This window comes from Vipera berus, assembly GCF_964194415.1.
Source record: "Vipera berus genome assembly, chromosome: 2".
Lineage (NCBI taxonomy): Eukaryota > Metazoa > Chordata > Lepidosauria > Squamata > Viperidae > Vipera > Vipera berus.
Window position 1 is genome coordinate 270,403,432 of NC_138203.1, and position 17,652 is coordinate 270,421,083.

Below are 17,652 nucleotides of genomic sequence, written 5' to 3' on the forward strand. Positions count from 1 at the left end.
AGAGGAAAATCCCTTTCTAACCAAATATTACCTTCCTACCTATAAGAGAACATTATAGAATTACAAATGCACCTCCTCGGCTTGTCTGCTTTCCAGTCCCTTCCCCCCCCCCCCCCGGCCTTGCTTGCTAGGATCCTTCTGGATTTCATTTTCCCTCATAGTCTAAAACACACAGCAATGGACTCTAGACCCTGGAGGGCTTAAACATTTAACAAGCTGAGGGCAAAGGTGAACTGAACAAGATGTACCTCCAGATCTGGTTCTCAAAGCAAGCCACCAATAGCGCCAGCAATGGCGGGACTCTGGACTTACCTTCTCTACCTCTATGGACTCTTTGTGGATGCCGTATTCCCATGTGAGAATCTAGTGAAGCTGCACGCTAATGAACTGAACCGGGACCAGGTAACCAAAAATCAAACCAAATCTGGGCAGGTTGCCAGGGTTAATTAACTGCTGTTGTTGAGGAAAAGCACCTAGATCCAACTATTTCCAAATTTCAGGTACATCTGGTTGAGCTCAGGCAGGTAAAGAGATGGAGAAAAAGCATATGAAAATGTACGGTGTGTTATGGTTGTTATTCTTTTTATTACACTTCTATTTTCACCTTTCCTGCAGGTGCTCAAGGCTTATATAGCACTTTCTTCCCCAGCTTTTCCCCCCCACAACAGATCAATGGGGTATATTGGGATGAGAAGAAATAGCTGGCCCACATCACCCTCTAAACTTCCAAGGATAAGAAAAGTCTCAAACCGGAACCTCCCTTTACCAGATTTAACCACCATAGTTGGGTGAACCTAAATTTTATAAATCTCAGTGTTCAAACTAACTAATTCTATGATGAGATCTGCTAATATGTACTGTTTATTTATACAATTGATCTGCTACCTCAGTCCTCAATCCTGAAAATAATCGGGTTGGAAATGCATAGCTTTTGTGGTGGGGGGGAGGAAAGCCCACTTTTTGAGTCCGGTTTCAACCTTGGTTAAAAAAATCCCTTGCAAATGCAATCTAGTATTTTTTTTTATTGAAAAGTTTTACAATGCATTTTTTAAAAAGACAAAACCCCTCCCAACCCCCTCCCCTCTCCCCAACCCTCCCCAACACCTCCCTCCCCTCCCCCCTCCCCGACTTCCCAGAGCTCAATACAGGGTATAAATATACAAACAATCATAGTCTACCTTATGCAAACAACAATAAAATATTAAATCTATCGCACTTTAACTCTTATAAAATAACTACAAGCAATTTAAATATCACATCAATACTTATTCAAATGCTAGATGAAACTTTTTAGTCCCATATTTATTCTGGATATAATCAATCCATCTTCTCCACTCCACAATATATCTCTGTTGCGACTGGTCTTTCAAGTACGCTGAGATCTTTGCCATTTCTGCCAGATTGGAAACTTTTAAAGTCCATTCTTCTATAGTCGGCAGTTCTTCCTTCTTCCAATATTGCGCTACTAAAAGTCTCGCTGCCGTAATTAAGTTCAAAATCAGCTTAGTGTCCACAACAGTAGTATCAGTAATAATGCCCAGTAAAAACAGTTGCGGACAAAACTTTATCCTTTTCTTGAATATCTTTTGCATGTTCCACCAAATTTTAATCCAAAAAGCTTTAACCTTTTTACAGGTCCACCATATATGAAAATACGTTGCATCTTCACTGCCACACCTCCAACATTTGGGCTGACAGTTCGGATACATACTTGTTAATTTTTTAGGATCTAAGTGCCACCTATAAAACATTTTATAAAAGTTCTCTCTTAAGCAAATGCGATCTAGTATTGATATGATTTACATAAAATGTCAAGGGTGGTGTTTCTGGAAAGAGGCAGGGGGAAAAAAAGTTCCCAATTAAAAGCAGTTTTAACTGAAGCAAGAGCAGTCAAGACCGAGATATCTGGCTGCCTGAGGTCAGCATTGCAAATACTGCAGGCTTTTCTACTAACTAACGCGGACCATAATTTATAGGAAAGTTCTTTTGTCATCTGTCTTATTGAAAATAATATGGCCTCAGGCTTTCAGGGGCGGGGGGGAAGGAGACAACCAGAAGTATGTTTTTGCTTTCAGAGTTGCTACGAGAAAAGCAATGAACAAACCAGAGTTTATCCTGAGTTCCACTTCTGGAACCTGGGAACTCCTGTCCATGATTGGAAAGCTTATTTAATCATTCACAGTTTATGGTTTGGTCCAGAAATATCTAGATTCAATCTGGTCACCCCAGACACATTGAGTTTAGTTCGAATTCTCAACTGAGCCATCACATCTAGAAAGCAGAGCTGAATACGGAAATACAGAGAAGAATTCCTTGGGTGTCTAATCACACTCGGCCAAATAAAGTATTCAATTCAATTCAAGCAACAGTTTGGGAAGTTTCTTTAAGTCACAATGAGCGAAGATGGTTTGTGGTTTTGTGTCCACCTCCATTTAAAAAAAAATCAATAGCTGGATTAATCTGTGGGGAGAAAGTTTTAATCAATGGAAGACTGCAGGGGCTTTCAGTTCTTCTGAAGATTTTTGTCAGACAAAAATATTTTTTTAAAAAAACACAAAACAAAAGATAGCAAAACATTTTAAAGAGGGCAACTAGCCGATCGAAGAGGTGGATTGGGAGTGACATGATAGCTGTCTTCCCGTACTTGAGGGGCTGTTGCACAGAAGAGAGAATCAACTTATTCTCTAAAGCAACAAAGAGCAGGGCAAGAAGTAATGGGTGGAAGCTTTATTAAAGACAGATCCAACGTAGAAGTAAGGAGAAATTTTCTGACATTGAGAACAATTCGTCAATACTTTGCCTCCTGAGGTTCTGGGTGCTCCATTGCTGGAGGTTTTCAAGAACAGTGCCCCAGGGCTCTGTTCTGGGCCCAGTGCTCTTCAACATCTTCATCAACGATTTGGATGAGGGGATAGATGGGGAACTCATCAAATTTGCAGATGACACCAAGCTGGCAGGAATAGCCAATATTCCAGAAAATAGGCTTAAAATACAGGAGGATCTGGACAGACTCGAACACTGGGCGCTATCTAACAAAATGAAATTCAGTGGTGAAAAAAGTAAGGTTCTACATTTAGGCAGGAAAAATCAAATGCATAGGTATAGTATAGGTGGTACCTTGCTCAATAGTAGTAACTGTGAGAGGGATCTCGGAGTCCTAGTAGACAATCACTTCAATATGAGCCAGCAGTGTGCTGCAGCTGCCAAAAAAGCCAACACAGTGCTAGGCTGCATTAACAGAGGGATAGAATCAAGATCAAGTGAAGTACTAATACCACTTTACAATGCTTTGGTAAGGCCACACCTGGAATACTGCATCCAGTTTTGGTCACCGTGATATAAAAAAGATGTCGAGACTCTAGAAAGAGTACAGAGAAGAGCAACAAAGATGATTGGGGGACTGGAGGCTAAAACATATAGGGAACGGTTGCTGGAATTGGGTATGTCTAATGAAGAGAAGGACGACGGGGGACATGATAGCCGTGTTCCAATATCTCAGGGGCTGCCACAAAGAAGAGGGAGTCAAGCTATTCTCCAAAGCACCTGAAGGCAGGACAAGAAGCAACAGATGGAAACTAGTCAAGGAGAGAAGCAACCTAGAACTAAGGAGAAACTTCCTGACAGTTAGAACAACTAACCAGTGGAACAACCTGCCTCCAGAAGTGGTGAATGCTCCAACACTGGAAGTTTTTAAGAAGAGACTGGCCAGCCATTTGTCTGAAATGGTACAGGGTTTCCTGCCTGAGCAGGGGGTTGGACAAGATGACCTCCAAGGTCCCTTCCAACTTCTTCTTCTTCTTCTTCTTCTTCTTCTTCTTCTTATTATTATTATTATTATTATTATTATTATTATTATTATTATTATTATTATTATTATTATTATTATTATTATTATTATTATTATTATTATTATTATTATCAGACTTGACCGAGATGGTATATGATCTCCTGTCTTGAGGAAGTGGTTGGACTAGATGACTTCTGATGTCCCTTCCCGCCCTATATTATTCTATCTTCTATGTTCTCTAATACATGCTTGATGTTTATGTATGCTGTGAAGCTACTGTATAACCATGACATTACTAGACAGGAATCTCTTTTAATGACTCCTTCTATATATTCGGTGCATGGGGGAATATCTATTTAAAATAATTGCCCAAGGAGTGAATCTGTAATTAGCAGGTACAGAAGGCCAAACAGGTCATTTTTCCTTGGTAAAGACTATTTTGCTTATTTCTTTCTGTTTCATTGACATGCCATCATTCAATTTGCCAAATTACACGGAAATCTACTTTTAGTAACGAGAAAGCTGTTGAAATGCTTAGTTCTTTACTCACCCACTCTTCTGTTTTTCACTTCCAACCCTGAACTGACAATATTTTGTATTCTGGGGGTTGAAAATGTGTCAGAAGACATGACTGCTGGAGAAAGAACTGTCCTTCTCTAAATACAGGTAGTCCTCGACTTACGACCACAACTGAGCCCAAAATTTATGCCACTAAGAAAGTCATTTGTTAAGTGAGTTTTACCCCATTTTACGACCTTTCCTGCCACGGTTGTTAAGTGAATCATGGCAGTTGTTAAATTAGCTGCTGCACGGTTGTTAAATGAATCTGGTTTACCCTTGTCAGAAGATTGCGGGAGGTGATCACATGATCCTGGGACACTTCAACTAACAGTTGTTAGTTGGCAAGTGTCTGAATTTTGATCATGTGACCCTGTGGATGGTGCAATGGTTGCAAGTGAGAAAAATGGTCATAGGTCACTTTTTTCAGTGATGCAGCTTCAGGCGGACACTAAATGAACTGTTGTAAGTCGAGGACTTACACGGCTCAGTTTAGAAAACCACATAGGTGCCGTGGCCAGGGGAGCTTTTGCCCACGTTCGCCTGGTGCGCCAGTTGCGGCCCTATCTGCACCGAGATGCCCTACGCACAGTCACTCATGCGCTCGTGACCTCTCGGTTAGACTACTGCAACGCTCTCTACATGGGGCTGCCCTTGAAGACCACTCGGAGGCTTCAGCTGGTGCAGAATGCAGCCGCGCGAGTTGTGATGGGAGTCTCCCGATACTCCCGATACTCCCGTGTAATGCCTCTTCTCCGCGAGCTGCATTGGCTTCCAGTTGCCCTCCGGGTGAGATTCAAGGTGCTGGTGATGACCTATAAAGCCCTACATGGCATGGGTCCGGATTATCTTAGGGAGCACCTGCTGCCAGCATCAACCTCCCATCGTCCTGTGCGCTCCCATAGACAGGCCCTCCTTAGGGTGCCGCCGGTTAGGGAGTGCCGGCGGGTGATCCCCAGAGGGAGGGCATTCTCTGTGGGCGCGCCCCCGATCTGCGTTCATTTCGCCGGGACCTGAAAACCTGGCTTTTCGATTTATCAGGCCTGGACTGAAGGGGTTTTAGCTTTTTAAATATTGTTTTAATTGTTGGGCTTAATTAATTTAATTTATTTTAATTTTATATTATCTTTTATATTGTATTTTATGCTGCCCTGTAAACCGCCCTGAGTCCTTCGGGAATAGGGTGGTATAGAAATCTAATAAAATAAATAAAATAAATAAATAATGATTTTGCCTAAGCTTGGGGATTTAGAATCATACTTGCATGTTCTCTTAATTTGACCTGAAGTGACCAAATTCTCATCTTTGTAGTATCTTGGCAGGTGGCTCTTCATTGCGGCTGCAGCATCTTCCTCGTCTTCACTGGAGACATTTGCCTATGTTGACAGCACCCTGTTTAGTATGAATCAGAGCGAGAGCCCAGAACGGTTGCAACTATGGGCTGCCATCCGACTGTGAGTTCAGGCTTCCAATATTTTACATACATAGCCATTTTTCACCCAGGATCTAATCCTTAAGTCTCCAGGATATCTCTCCAGCATCTATACCAGGAGTGGGGAACAGTGGCTCCTTTATGACTTGTGGACTTCAACTCCCAGAATTTGTGAGCCAGCAACCTTTCTCAACCTTGGCCGCTTTAAGATGTATGGACTAACTCCCGAGAATTCCCCAGCATGGCTGGCTGAGGAATTCTGGGAATTGAAGTCCACAAGTCATAAAGCATTCACCGCTCCACTTTCACCACTTCTGGAGGCAGGTTGTTCCACTGGTTAATTGTTCTAACTGTCAGGAAGTTTCTCCTTAGTTCTAGGTTGCTTCTCTCTTGGGTTAGTTTCCATCTGTTGCTTCTTGTCCTGCCTTCAGGTGCTTTGAAGAATAGCTTGACTCCCTCTTCTTTGTGGCAGCCCCTGAGATATTGGAACACTGCTATCATGTCACCCCTCACCCTTCTCTTCGTTAAACTACACATACCCAATTCCAGCAACCGTTACGTATATGTTTTAGCCTCCAGTCCCCCAATCATCTTTGTTGCCCTTCTCTGTACTCTTTCTAGAGGGTACCATCATTCCCCACCTCTAATCTATACTTTATCCAGTGGCGTAGCGTGGGGGGTGCAGGGGGGGCCGGCCGCACCGGGCGCAACATCTGGGGCGGGCGCGCTCGCACTCGCAGCTCTCTGCCCCTGCCTGGCTCCTGCGAATCCGATCCGAGCCGCCGGGTCGCCGCCCACTGTGGAGGAGGGGGGGTGCCAGGCGTGCAGTGCGGTGCGGAGAGAGAGAGAGCTAAAATCCACGGGTTAGGGGGCGCAAATTACTTGCCTTGCCCCGGGTGCTGACAACCCACGCTACGTTACTGACTTTATCCCAGGATAAGGTCTGAACCAAGAATCTCTAGAATATGGATTGCATTATTAATGAAGATATGTGCACAGTGCTTATGTGCACAGTATGCACAGAGCAGTGTTTTTCAGCCTTAGCAACTTTAAGACGTGTGGACTTCAACTCCCAAAATTCCCCATGCTGGGGAATTCTCCATGCTCGGGAATTCTCGGAGTTGAAGTCCATACATCCTAAAGTTGCCAAGGTTGAGAAACACTAGTGTAGAGACTCAATAATTTTGCTATGCAAATCTGTGTCAGTATCTTGAAAGTTTAACTGGTGTTGAGGTAGGATACAGGCAGGATTTTATAGTAATGGTGATGCTCTGTCCTTATGCACCACCTATTCACTCTACAGGTAGTCCTTGACTTACAACAATTTGTTTAGTAACCATTCAAAGTTACAACGGCACTGAAAAAAGGGGACTTGTGACCATTTTTCTCACTTTAAACTGTTGCACCATCCCTAGGGTCACTGGTTCAAAATCTGGATGCTTGGCAACTGACTCACATTTATGACAGTTGCAATGTCCTGGGGTCATGCGATCTGCTTTTCTGACCTTCTGACAAGCAAGGTCAATGGAAAAGCCCGATTCACACTTAACAACCGTGTTACTAACTGGACAATTGGAACGATTCACTTAACAACTGTGGCAAGAAAGGTCATAAAATGGGGCAAAACTCACTTAACAAGTGTTTTGCTCAGCAACAGAAATTTTGGACTCAGTTTTTGATAAGCTGAGGACTACCTATATTAAATTCAGTGAGGCCCCAAGACAGAACGAATATAAACATTGCCGTTGTGCTTAAATGAAACAAAAGGGTGTAGTCACAAGCCCCAAATAGCTAGGATTCCTTCCATGCAGCCCAAGGTCTAATAGGAAGTAAGAAATTAAGTTGCTTTCATTCACAATCTCAGGATGAAAAGGGCATTTGTCGGTGACAGCTTTATTATAGAACTGGGACTTGGGTTTGGCTAGTCTAAAGAAAAGAAGAAATAGGAGTGACTTGATAGCAGTGTTTCAGTATTTGAGGGGCTGCCACAAAGAAGAGGGGGTCAAATTATTCTCCAAAGCACCAGAGAGCAGAACAAGAAACAATGGTTGAAAACTGATCAAAGAGAGAAGCAACCTAGAACTAAGGAGAAATTTCCTGACAGTGAGGAGAATCAACCAGAGGAACAGCTTTGCCTTCAGAATTTGTGGGTGTCCCATCTCTAGAAGCTTTTAAGAAGAGATTGGACAGTCACTTGTCTGAAATGGTATAAGGTCTCCTGCTTGAGTGGGGGGCTGGACTAGAAGATCTCCAAGGACTATATATAAATGGTAAAAACAGGAAGGGATTCTTAAGACATCTGGTCCAACCCACCACCTGAGACAGGAACAAAAAAGAGAGCATCTCCCAAAAGAGGGAAGTTGGTCTTTGCCAACAGAAGAGAATATCTGTAGCTCAGGGTTGAATTGTAGGGTCCCTGGCACTCTCTAAGCTTGGTGGTTTTTCCTGGCAGACATTTCATTACCAAACTAGGTAACATCATCAGTGCTAGGCTTGGTCTTAGCTTTTGAGACCTCCAATGAAGGGGAGAGATCTCCACATTCCCTGGTAATTAGTTGCACTGTCAAATAGATCCTATATTAGGATGGTTTTCCTAGCATTCAGCTGGCTTTGTCCTGGCATAAATATAAATCACTGAAGGTAATAAAAAAGAAACCATTTTTTTTAAAGAAAAACAAAGAAAAGTGTCACTTGAACCAAAGGAAGCTGGGTCTGAGCACATGGAAAAACTCAAATCCCATCAACACAAGGACTTGGGGAGATATAAGAGATCCTGAAGCCAGTCCACTCCAGGATCCTAGATCCAAAATTGGCAGCTTCCATCCTTCTAGCTAGTGCCTGGTAGCCTAGTTTAGGTCTTAAGTCTGGATAAATGTGTGCATGTGCATGTGAGAAAGAGCAAATGTACCTTGTAATCAGCAAAGTTTTGCTGCTACTTCCAATTCACATATTCTCCATGTATTTGGGGGGGAAAAACGGATGTGTCTCGATGTTCGGTTGAAAGTGATTTACGTTTGTGTGACCCTGTTTATTTCTGGGTGGTTGACCAGGAGCTGTGTGTCATGTCTATTCTAGGCACACCTATCTGGAATGAGGTAGAAAAATAGGGAAGTCTACACGATCTGCATGCCTCAACAGGGTGTGTGTGAGTGAGTGACCATAAAAGAACCTGGGAGTGCCTGTAACAATGCTTGCAAGCATTTATCCCGTGAAATATACCTGCCTCGGGGATAAATCATAACAACATCGTTCAATTCTTCATGCTGCTGCTGTTTTCCTCAAAGCAACATGTGTCCTGTGACTTATTATATCATAGGTCTTTTAGGAAGTTACAGTTTGCCAAATTCACTGCTGCATCATAATCAGTTTTGTGTCTTGAACCCTGACAGAGAAAAGTGCGCACTGTAGGTAGTCCTCAATTTATGACCACAACTGAGCCCCAAATGTCTGTTGCTATGCAAAATGGTTGCTAAGTGAGTTTCACCTCATTTTACGACCTTTCCTGCCACAGTTAAGTGATTCACTGCAGTTGTTAATGCAGTGTATGCCTCTCAGCATACACAATGAACAACACAGCAGGAGGCTGATGAGCAGCTCAGCAGGAGGCTGGACAGCTCCGGGCTATAACCGCTCACGCGGGAAAAACCTGAATGGCTCAAGCTGTTGACAGCCCCAGGCATGGTCAGCCCTGGCGGGAAGCCAGCGTTTAAATCCATTGGCCACCTGCACTGGCGGAAAGCCCAGGTTTGAATCGATTGGTTGTGATTCACCTGGGCAGGTATAAATAGACGCCAGGTATTCCCTTTTGCCCCAGCTTCGTTCTGTTCCTGAATAAACGCATCGTTACCCAGCTCTGTGTCCGTCTCTCTGTGAAGCACGCGACTTTACAGTTAAGTTAGTAACATCGTTGTAAAACAGACATGTCAAACACAAAAAAGATTCCCAATACACTGAACTATATGGCGTGGCTACCATGACAGAGAGACAGACAGACAGACAGACAGACAGACAGACAGACAGATAGATATAGAGATATACATACACACACATATACACACAAACACATATACATACACACACACACACGTATAAAACCTTAAGGAAAGTTAAAACTAAGCAAACTAGAATATGCTGCAGTTGTGGTTCCTGGTTTTTTAACTGACCTGGTTTAGTGTGAAATCCACTACTGCAGACATGTCAAACACAAGGCCTGGAGGCCGGATCCAGCCCGCGAAGTGGTTTCATGCGGCCCGCGAAGCCATCCTGGAAACAGTGAGGGAACGGCCCCCATTGCCTTGGCCCTGGCCCAGAGTCCCTCCTTCTGCCAGAGACCCTCAGATCTGTCCCACTCCTGCCCAGGTCCCCATAGGCACCCTTGATGCGAACAATGTAGAGCTGGCCACGCCCACCCAGTAGGCCATGCCCACCCGGCCCCTTGAGGGCAACTGCAATGCTGATGCGGCCCTCAATGAAATTGAGTTTGACACCCCTGTTGTAAAGGGAAGTCGGCTTCCCCATTGACGTTGCTTGCCAGAAGGTCACAAAAGGGGATCACGTGACCCTAAGACACTGCAACCGTCATAAATATAAGTCAGTTGCCAAGCATCTGAATTTTGATCATGCGACCATAGAGATGCTGCAAAGGTTGCTAAGTGTGAAAACAATCATTAGTCATTTTTTTCCCCAGTAGTGTTATAACTTCAAACAATCACTAAATGAATGCTTATAAGTCAAGAATGCCTGCACTTCTATAAGCAGGGAGGGAATTCAATCCAGGTCAGGATTGTGAAATTGAATGGGAAATTTTGAAATGGATTAAACGAGGTTCTTTGATGAGATTAAATGGTGAAATTGTCTACTGAACCAAGAAAGTACAGGCAGTCCTAGACTTACAACAGTTTAGTGACCATTTGAAGTGAGTTAAGTTGAGGTCTACCTGTATCAAGAGAAGGATGAAAGAAGGAGTTGCTTGTTCTCTGCTTCTTTTAAGACCGGGGTCCCCAACCCCCAGTCCGTGGACCAGTACTGGGCCGCGGCATGCCAGCAACCGGTCCGCACAAACAAGCAAAGTCCCATCCATGAGATGCATGCAGCACACAAAACCACATAACCTCCGGTCCGCAGAAAAACGTCTCTCCACGGATCCGGTCCCTGGTGCCCAAAAGGTTGGGGACCTCTGTTTTAAGACATTGGTGCTCAAGAAAAGACTGATTTTTTTTTTAAAAAAAGCCCACTTCCGATATCTAAAAATAGAGGAGCTACAGATCTGTGAACAAATATTAGAATACAATAAAGCAGCCCAATAGAAAAGCAGTTGGATTGCACAACAGCGGTGCTTTCGGTCCCCAGAAACATATATATATAAATATATGTTGAATCTCCTGTATATTTACTCAGCACCTATTGTATTTTTGGAGACAGCGCCATATGTATCAAAATCCCCATCCTACCATTGTTTACAGTCATGGTTTCTAAGTTTAGAATTTCACTTTGTGATTTCTATCACCATCGCACCCTTCTGCTTTGCCACAACCTCAGGGATGCACCCCTCCTACAATAACTAATTTTTTTTAAAAAAGGCAGGAGTCGTTTTAAAAAAGAAACGCATTTTACGCATCAAGTTTCTTCCCCCAACTATCTCAAGTCATAATGATTCTTTCAAACCACATTTGAAACTTGTCTGTCCTTCTGCCCATTTATAGCTAACCCGATTTTTTTTCTTCTCCTGCCTCTTTTCTTTCTAGGAAAACAGGCCAATGCATTCCCAAATCATGGAATTATTTGCTTAAAGAAGAAAGTGCTGATCTGGCTACGGAAGGTAAGGCTTCCGTGTTTCTTTCCTGCCAGCTTTGCTGATTATGTTATCTTCCAAGCTGATCTTAAAAGCAATATATGTCGTATGACCAGATTAAGATCCTGAAGCATAGATGAAAGGAATAATTGCCTGGCAAGGTCAAGAGGAATTCATGGCTTTGGCAGAGCTATCAGTTAATTTCCTATTGAAATCAGTCAGACACGTTTATCTATACTAATATGTCTCATTGGCGTCTGTGGGAACTGAAGAGCTCACCTATAAATTGCATTTTATCTAGTATAGGCAGTTCTCGACTTATGACAATAATTGAGCCAGCATGATGACTGCTAAGTAAGTCTTTCCATGACAGTGACTAATTTTACAAACTTTTTTGTGTACCTGTTAAGCAAACACCATGGTCATTACGCAAACCTATCATTTAATATGGGGATTTTTTTTTTACCGGAAACCAGAAATGCAGAAATGTTGTAAATTGGGGTCACATGACTGCAGAATAACAAAATCAGAGTTGGAAGGGACCTTGGAGGTCATCTAGTCCAACCCCCTGCTCAGGCAGGAAACCCTATACCATTTCGGACAAATGGCTGTCCAATCTCTTCTTAAAAACTTCCAATGTTGGAGCATTCACCACTTCTGGAGGCAGGTTGTTCCACTGATTAATTGTTCTAACTGTCAGGATTTTTTTTCTAGGTTGGTTCTCTTTTTGGTTAGTGTGCTGTAAATAAAGGCACCCAAAATGTGGTCTTATGGCTACGTTGGAGGGCCCAAGTGTCAGAACTTCAGGTTTGGGTCATAAGTACCTTTTCGTGGGGGTGGGGGTGGGTGGGACAGGGTTGTCTAACTTTGAACGGTTGCTAAGCAACAGATCATAACTAGAAGACTACCTGCATTTTGATAACTTCCTTATTTGCTCAATAAAAAGCCCATGTTTGATCCTGCCCTTTTTTTAATTTCTGCTGGCAGCAAAGGATTTGACAAGTGTTTGAAGGTAGAATGTCTGCAGGCTTTTTGCATTATAAGCTATTGCAATGATATATATTAACAGCTGTGGGAAACCATAGAATTAAAAAAAAATATTAGCATTTCTGCAGAGTTGCACTTGCAGAATCTTGCCTTAGGCTGAATCCTTTCCAGCCTCTGGGAAAATCTGGTGCTCTAGAGGTTAAAAAAGCTTAATTCAAAGATAGCAACCAACCAAGAATATTTATTTATTTATTTATTTTTATTTTTTTATTACATTTATATCCTGCCCTTCTCCGAAGACTCAGGGCGGCTTACAAGCTTAGCAATATAAAACCCGGGTGCTGCATCTGTTAGTCCAATATATATATATGGCTCAACAATCACTCCTGCATCGACATAGACCAATTTTTAATAAAAAGATAACAATTTAATTGGCCAGCCATTGTCATTTCAAACATATATTTACGTCACTGATATTTTTCTGGAAGCGCAGAAGACGCAACACAACTACTTGCTCACAGCTATAGCGGATTTTTTTTTTAATGTAAAAGTATTTTAGTTTTAGTAAGTTTTCGACTTACGACCACAATTGAGTCCAAAATGTCTGTTGCTAAGTGAAACAGTTGATGAGTGAACATTGTCCCATTTTACGACCTTGCCGCAGATGTTAAATAAATCACTGTGGATGTTAAGTTAGTAACAGGGTTGTTAAGTGAAACCCATTGAGATTGCTTTCAGAAGGTCTAAAAAGTGGGTCACGTGATCTTGGGACACTGCAACCGTCATAAATACGAGTCAGTTGTACGAGTCAGTTGTCAAGTGTCTGAATTTCAATCACATGACCTTGGGGGATGCTACAAAGGTCGTAAGTCTGAAAAACAGTCATAGGTCACTTTTCCCAGTGCCGTTGTAACTTTGAATGGTCACTAAATGAACTGCTGTAAGTCAAGGAATACTTTACTGTATTCTTCTGTTTCTCTATCAGCTTCATTAAACAAGGAATTGGATTAGAGGTTCTGGATGTTAATGTATACAGGTAGTCCTCAACGTACCACCACAATGGAGCCCAAAATGTCTGTTGTTAAGTGAGACAGTTGTTAAGTGAGTTTTGCCCCCATTTTACAAGCTTTCTTGCTTTCAGTTGTTAAGTGAAACACTCTAGTTGTTACGTTAGTAACCCGGTTGTTAAGTGAATCCGGCTCCCCCATCAATTTCGCTTGTCAGAAGGTTGCAAAAAGGGGATCATATGATCTTGGGACACAGTGATGGTCATAAGTATGAACCAGTGACCAAAGCATCTGAATTTGGATCACAGGATCATGGGGATGCTGCAAAGGCCGTCACTGTGAAAAATGGTCATAAGACACGTTTTTTTTTAGTGCCGCCGTAACTTTGAATGGTCACTAAACGAACTGTTGCAAGTCAAGGACTATCTGTACTGAATTCATCTCTGCATTTAGTTACAGATTCTCGCCTGGTAGCTAATACGGTTTACGTGTGAACCTCACAGACTGAAATGAGGGCGCACTCTGATCGACTAGCTTTCTACCTGCAGGGATGTGTTTTTCTACAGAAAAAAAACCCACTGGGAGGGGTGATTCTCTCACTCACCTTCTGAAGCTGTGCCTATCAAGCACTTTGTTGTCCAGTATTGTTCTCCTCAGTGCTTTTTTTGTAAAAGAAAAAGGTGCCGGAACTCACACATGTCATACAACCTGCCTTGCCTACCCTACAAGGTTCCATCCAAAAAAGGTGCTGGAAATCCGTTCTGAGCGTTCTATGAGAAAAAAAGCCCTGGTTCTCCTGAATATGCATGCCAATCTTCTCTCTGTTGTTCCCCCCCCTCTGGATTCCCTGCCACAGGCCGGCCTCACATGAGGACGGAATTGTTTTCCGCCAATTGTCCAAACACCATCGTTGTCCAGGAGACAGATCAGGATTATCAAAGGATTCTTTTCTACTGTAAGTCTTTTGTTCTGATCCCTAAATCCAGTATTTTTCCTTCTTCTTAGAGTTAAGGCTGTGCAGTCCTCTCCAACTTCATGACATATCTCCAACCGGAGACGTTCACCACAAAACCCTCCTCCTTGCTGAGACAATAGGGTTCTCCTATGCATATGCAGAGGGACGCGGTGGCTCAGTGGGTTAGGACACTGAGCTTGTTGATCAGAAGGTCGGCAGTTTGGCGGGTCGAATCCCGAGGGCCGCGTAACAGAGTGAGCGTCTGTTATGCGTCCCAGCTTCTGCCAACCTAGCAGTTCGAAAGCACGTAAAAAATGCAAGTAGAAAAATAGAGACCACTACGGTGGGAAGGTAACAGCGTTCCGTGCGCCTTTGGCGTCTGGTCATGCCGGCCACATGACCACGGAGACGTCCTCGGACAAGCGCTGGCTCTTCGGCTTTGAAACGGAGATGAGCACCGGCCCCTAGAGTCGGAAACGACTAGCACGCATGTGTGGGGGAACCTTTACCTTTATGCATAGGTTGAGATCCAGATTCTTTCTTGGTCTTGAACTGCTTTTTCCTTCTCTCTCCAGCCCGGATCCTCCATCCTGAAGAACACTGCCTTGCTGATTTCTGGAACAAAGCTTCTTGCCTTGATATGAATGAATACCTCCTTATACCCAGAACTCAAGGTAGTCTCTCTCTATGGACTAGCTTGTCCTCTGTGAGCGTTGTATCCCAGCAGTACTGTAAGACAGTTCCTTTGCCTCCCAGAAGGTTCCCTGACTTGGCATCAATTTAATGAAAACAAAAGTTCAACTTAAGGAAAGTTAGTTTGGCCTAGTGGTTAAGACTTCAGGATACAAACTAGGAGACTGAGAGTTCTAGTTCCATCTTAGTCATGAAAGCTGGCTGGAAGACTTTTGGCCAGTCCGTCTCCCTTAGCCCATGACTTCAGGCTTGGGCAAAAAAACTGGTTAATCAATTCCAGTTGCAACCAGTGAAAATGTCCTGTAGATGACCAGGCTGAGCCGAGGGAAGGGTCAAACACATCATCAGTCTTGAGTCCCATCGTGCCCACAAGAGATCTAAGTCCAACCCACCTTGAATTCCATTTACTCTCAACAGCCACCAATTTGCTTTGACGGTTAGTAGTTCAGATTTTTGTAGATTAAACCTTTAGTCATTTGAACTGTCTGGGCTCCTGAGTTGCTGTGCTTGACACAACCAAATCTTGCACTTGCAGGAAAACACTAGGAAGAAACTGACATATGACAGGACCCGACGCCAATCTCTAGCACTATATTTATTCACAGCAGCAGTTGTAGGCCTCACATAGATCAAAAAAAAATATCTAAAATGGGGAGAGAACTGAAGCCTAGTTTTCCATGTGAAAGAATGCCCCATATCCAGGAAATTAGAGAGAAATAAGATGGTACCTAAGGAAGCATCTTGGACAGTTAGAGAAGGCAGTAGAGAAAAATCTTTTGGTTAAATGTCTGCTTTAATACTAGCTGTATCCACACTAAGGCAGCCATTTTTTGCAAGAGTGCCATTTCCACCATTCCAGATGTATACCTGCTTCCCCAACGGAAGTACTTGCTTGTGCTGGAAGACAATCATTCAAAGTTCTCCAAGCTCTTCCAGAGTACTTTCCCTCTTTCCAACAATGATGGTTGGATACGGCTTAGCTGAACTGGTTGTAATGTATTGGGCTTTGTTTTACTGAGTGTATCACGTGGGTTTGATTGCTGGAAGGTTGCTTAAGCAGGGAGCTGGCTAACGGCTCCCAGCTCCTCAGACAATCCATCTCCAGCGCCGCCATTGGCTGCTTCTAGGGTGGCAATAGGTTGCTTTAAGCCTATTGGCAGCCACCTAGAGGCCAGGGTATAAATAGGTGCAGTTGCAGCCCTGTTCCCCAGTTTGATTTCTGCAAGCAAATAAAGAATGTTCCTGACTGAACTCACTCGCCTTGTCTCTTCTCTCAAACAACGAACCCAGTACACAACACCGGTCTTCTAGGACCTCTTCCCAAAGTACGGCTGATTTCAGTACTAAGGGAACCCTGGGGTCTTCCCTAATACACCATTTTGAAGTCCCACAAAAATAATAATAATGTTCCTTAATAAAACAAAAGCACAATTTTAAGGTCCAAATCATGCTACATTGGATGTATTATGGAGAATTAAAATGGTAGATTCAGTCATGATGTACACAGGTTAGGCAGGAGAGGTAAGGGGTTCTAGGGATCCCATCTGTTGTTGACTTGTCAGGATGATCGAGGGACCCTGGAGCCGATGGTGGCTTTGACCCTCTCTGAAAGCAATAACCCCACCTCACAGTTGTACCCAAAACAACAAGGCACCTCATACTGTGTCGGAAATCTTTCTTGTGGCATTATTTTTGATCTCATGTAATCCAGCAACGGCGGTTGTTCATTTTTACCAGGAATATATTTTCTGCATCAGACGCTATTAATGTTTTCATCCAGTTCTGCACAAATGGTTTAGGACCACCTTAAATTCTATCCTTCGGCCCCAAAGATTAAACCCCAGCACCGTTTATTGTTTGTTAAAGAGGAGTCACTCCTTGTGAATAACTAGATATAGGTAAAAGCTTGCCACAGTATGAACAATTTTAATCACTTCTGGCAATGTAACTGCATTACTGAAAACATACTTCTGGATTCCAAAGGTTAGAATCACAGCTAACAGGAAGGAAGGAAGGAAGGAAGGAAGGAAGGAAGGAAGGAAGGAAGGAAGGAAGGAAGGAAGGAAGGAAGGAAGGAAGGAAGGAAGGAAGGAAGGAAGGAGGGAGGGAGGGAGGGAGGGAGGGAGGGAGGGAAGGGAGGGAGGGAGGGAGACTTTTGTGCAATAGTAACCATTTCTTTCTGTTCTTTGTCTTAGATGCCTGTGAATTGCAGGAAACCTGACCTCTCAGTCTCAGGTAAGATAAATCACCCCATACCACACTCTACTATCCCAGAAAGGAGAATATTTGTAACTCGAGGTTCAAATGAGGGATCCTTGGTGCTCTCTGAGCTTGGTTGTTTTTCTGCAGAAGTTTCATTACCCAAACTACGGTAGGTAACATTATCAGGCCCACTCTATTATCCACCCCAAAGTCAAGCTCACGTCTTGATGATTTGTGACT

The 17,652-nt window shown here is 43.2% G+C and overlaps 1 protein-coding gene across 1 annotated transcript; it reads left to right on the forward strand.

The window, feature by feature from the left end:
• Nucleotides 1-291: 291 nt before the first annotated feature.
• APOM (apolipoprotein M) lies at nucleotides 292-17,431 on the forward strand (the record flags this gene model as incomplete). The annotated part of the gene is made up of 6 exons (XM_081319119.1): nucleotides 292-402; nucleotides 5,657-5,799; nucleotides 11,522-11,595; nucleotides 14,419-14,517; nucleotides 15,093-15,191; nucleotides 17,406-17,431. The coding sequence occupies 6 exons, from the start codon at nucleotides 292-294 to the stop codon at nucleotides 17,429-17,431; spliced, it is 552 nt and encodes a 183-aa protein (XP_081175245.1).
• Nucleotides 17,432-17,652: the final 221 nt, after the last annotated feature.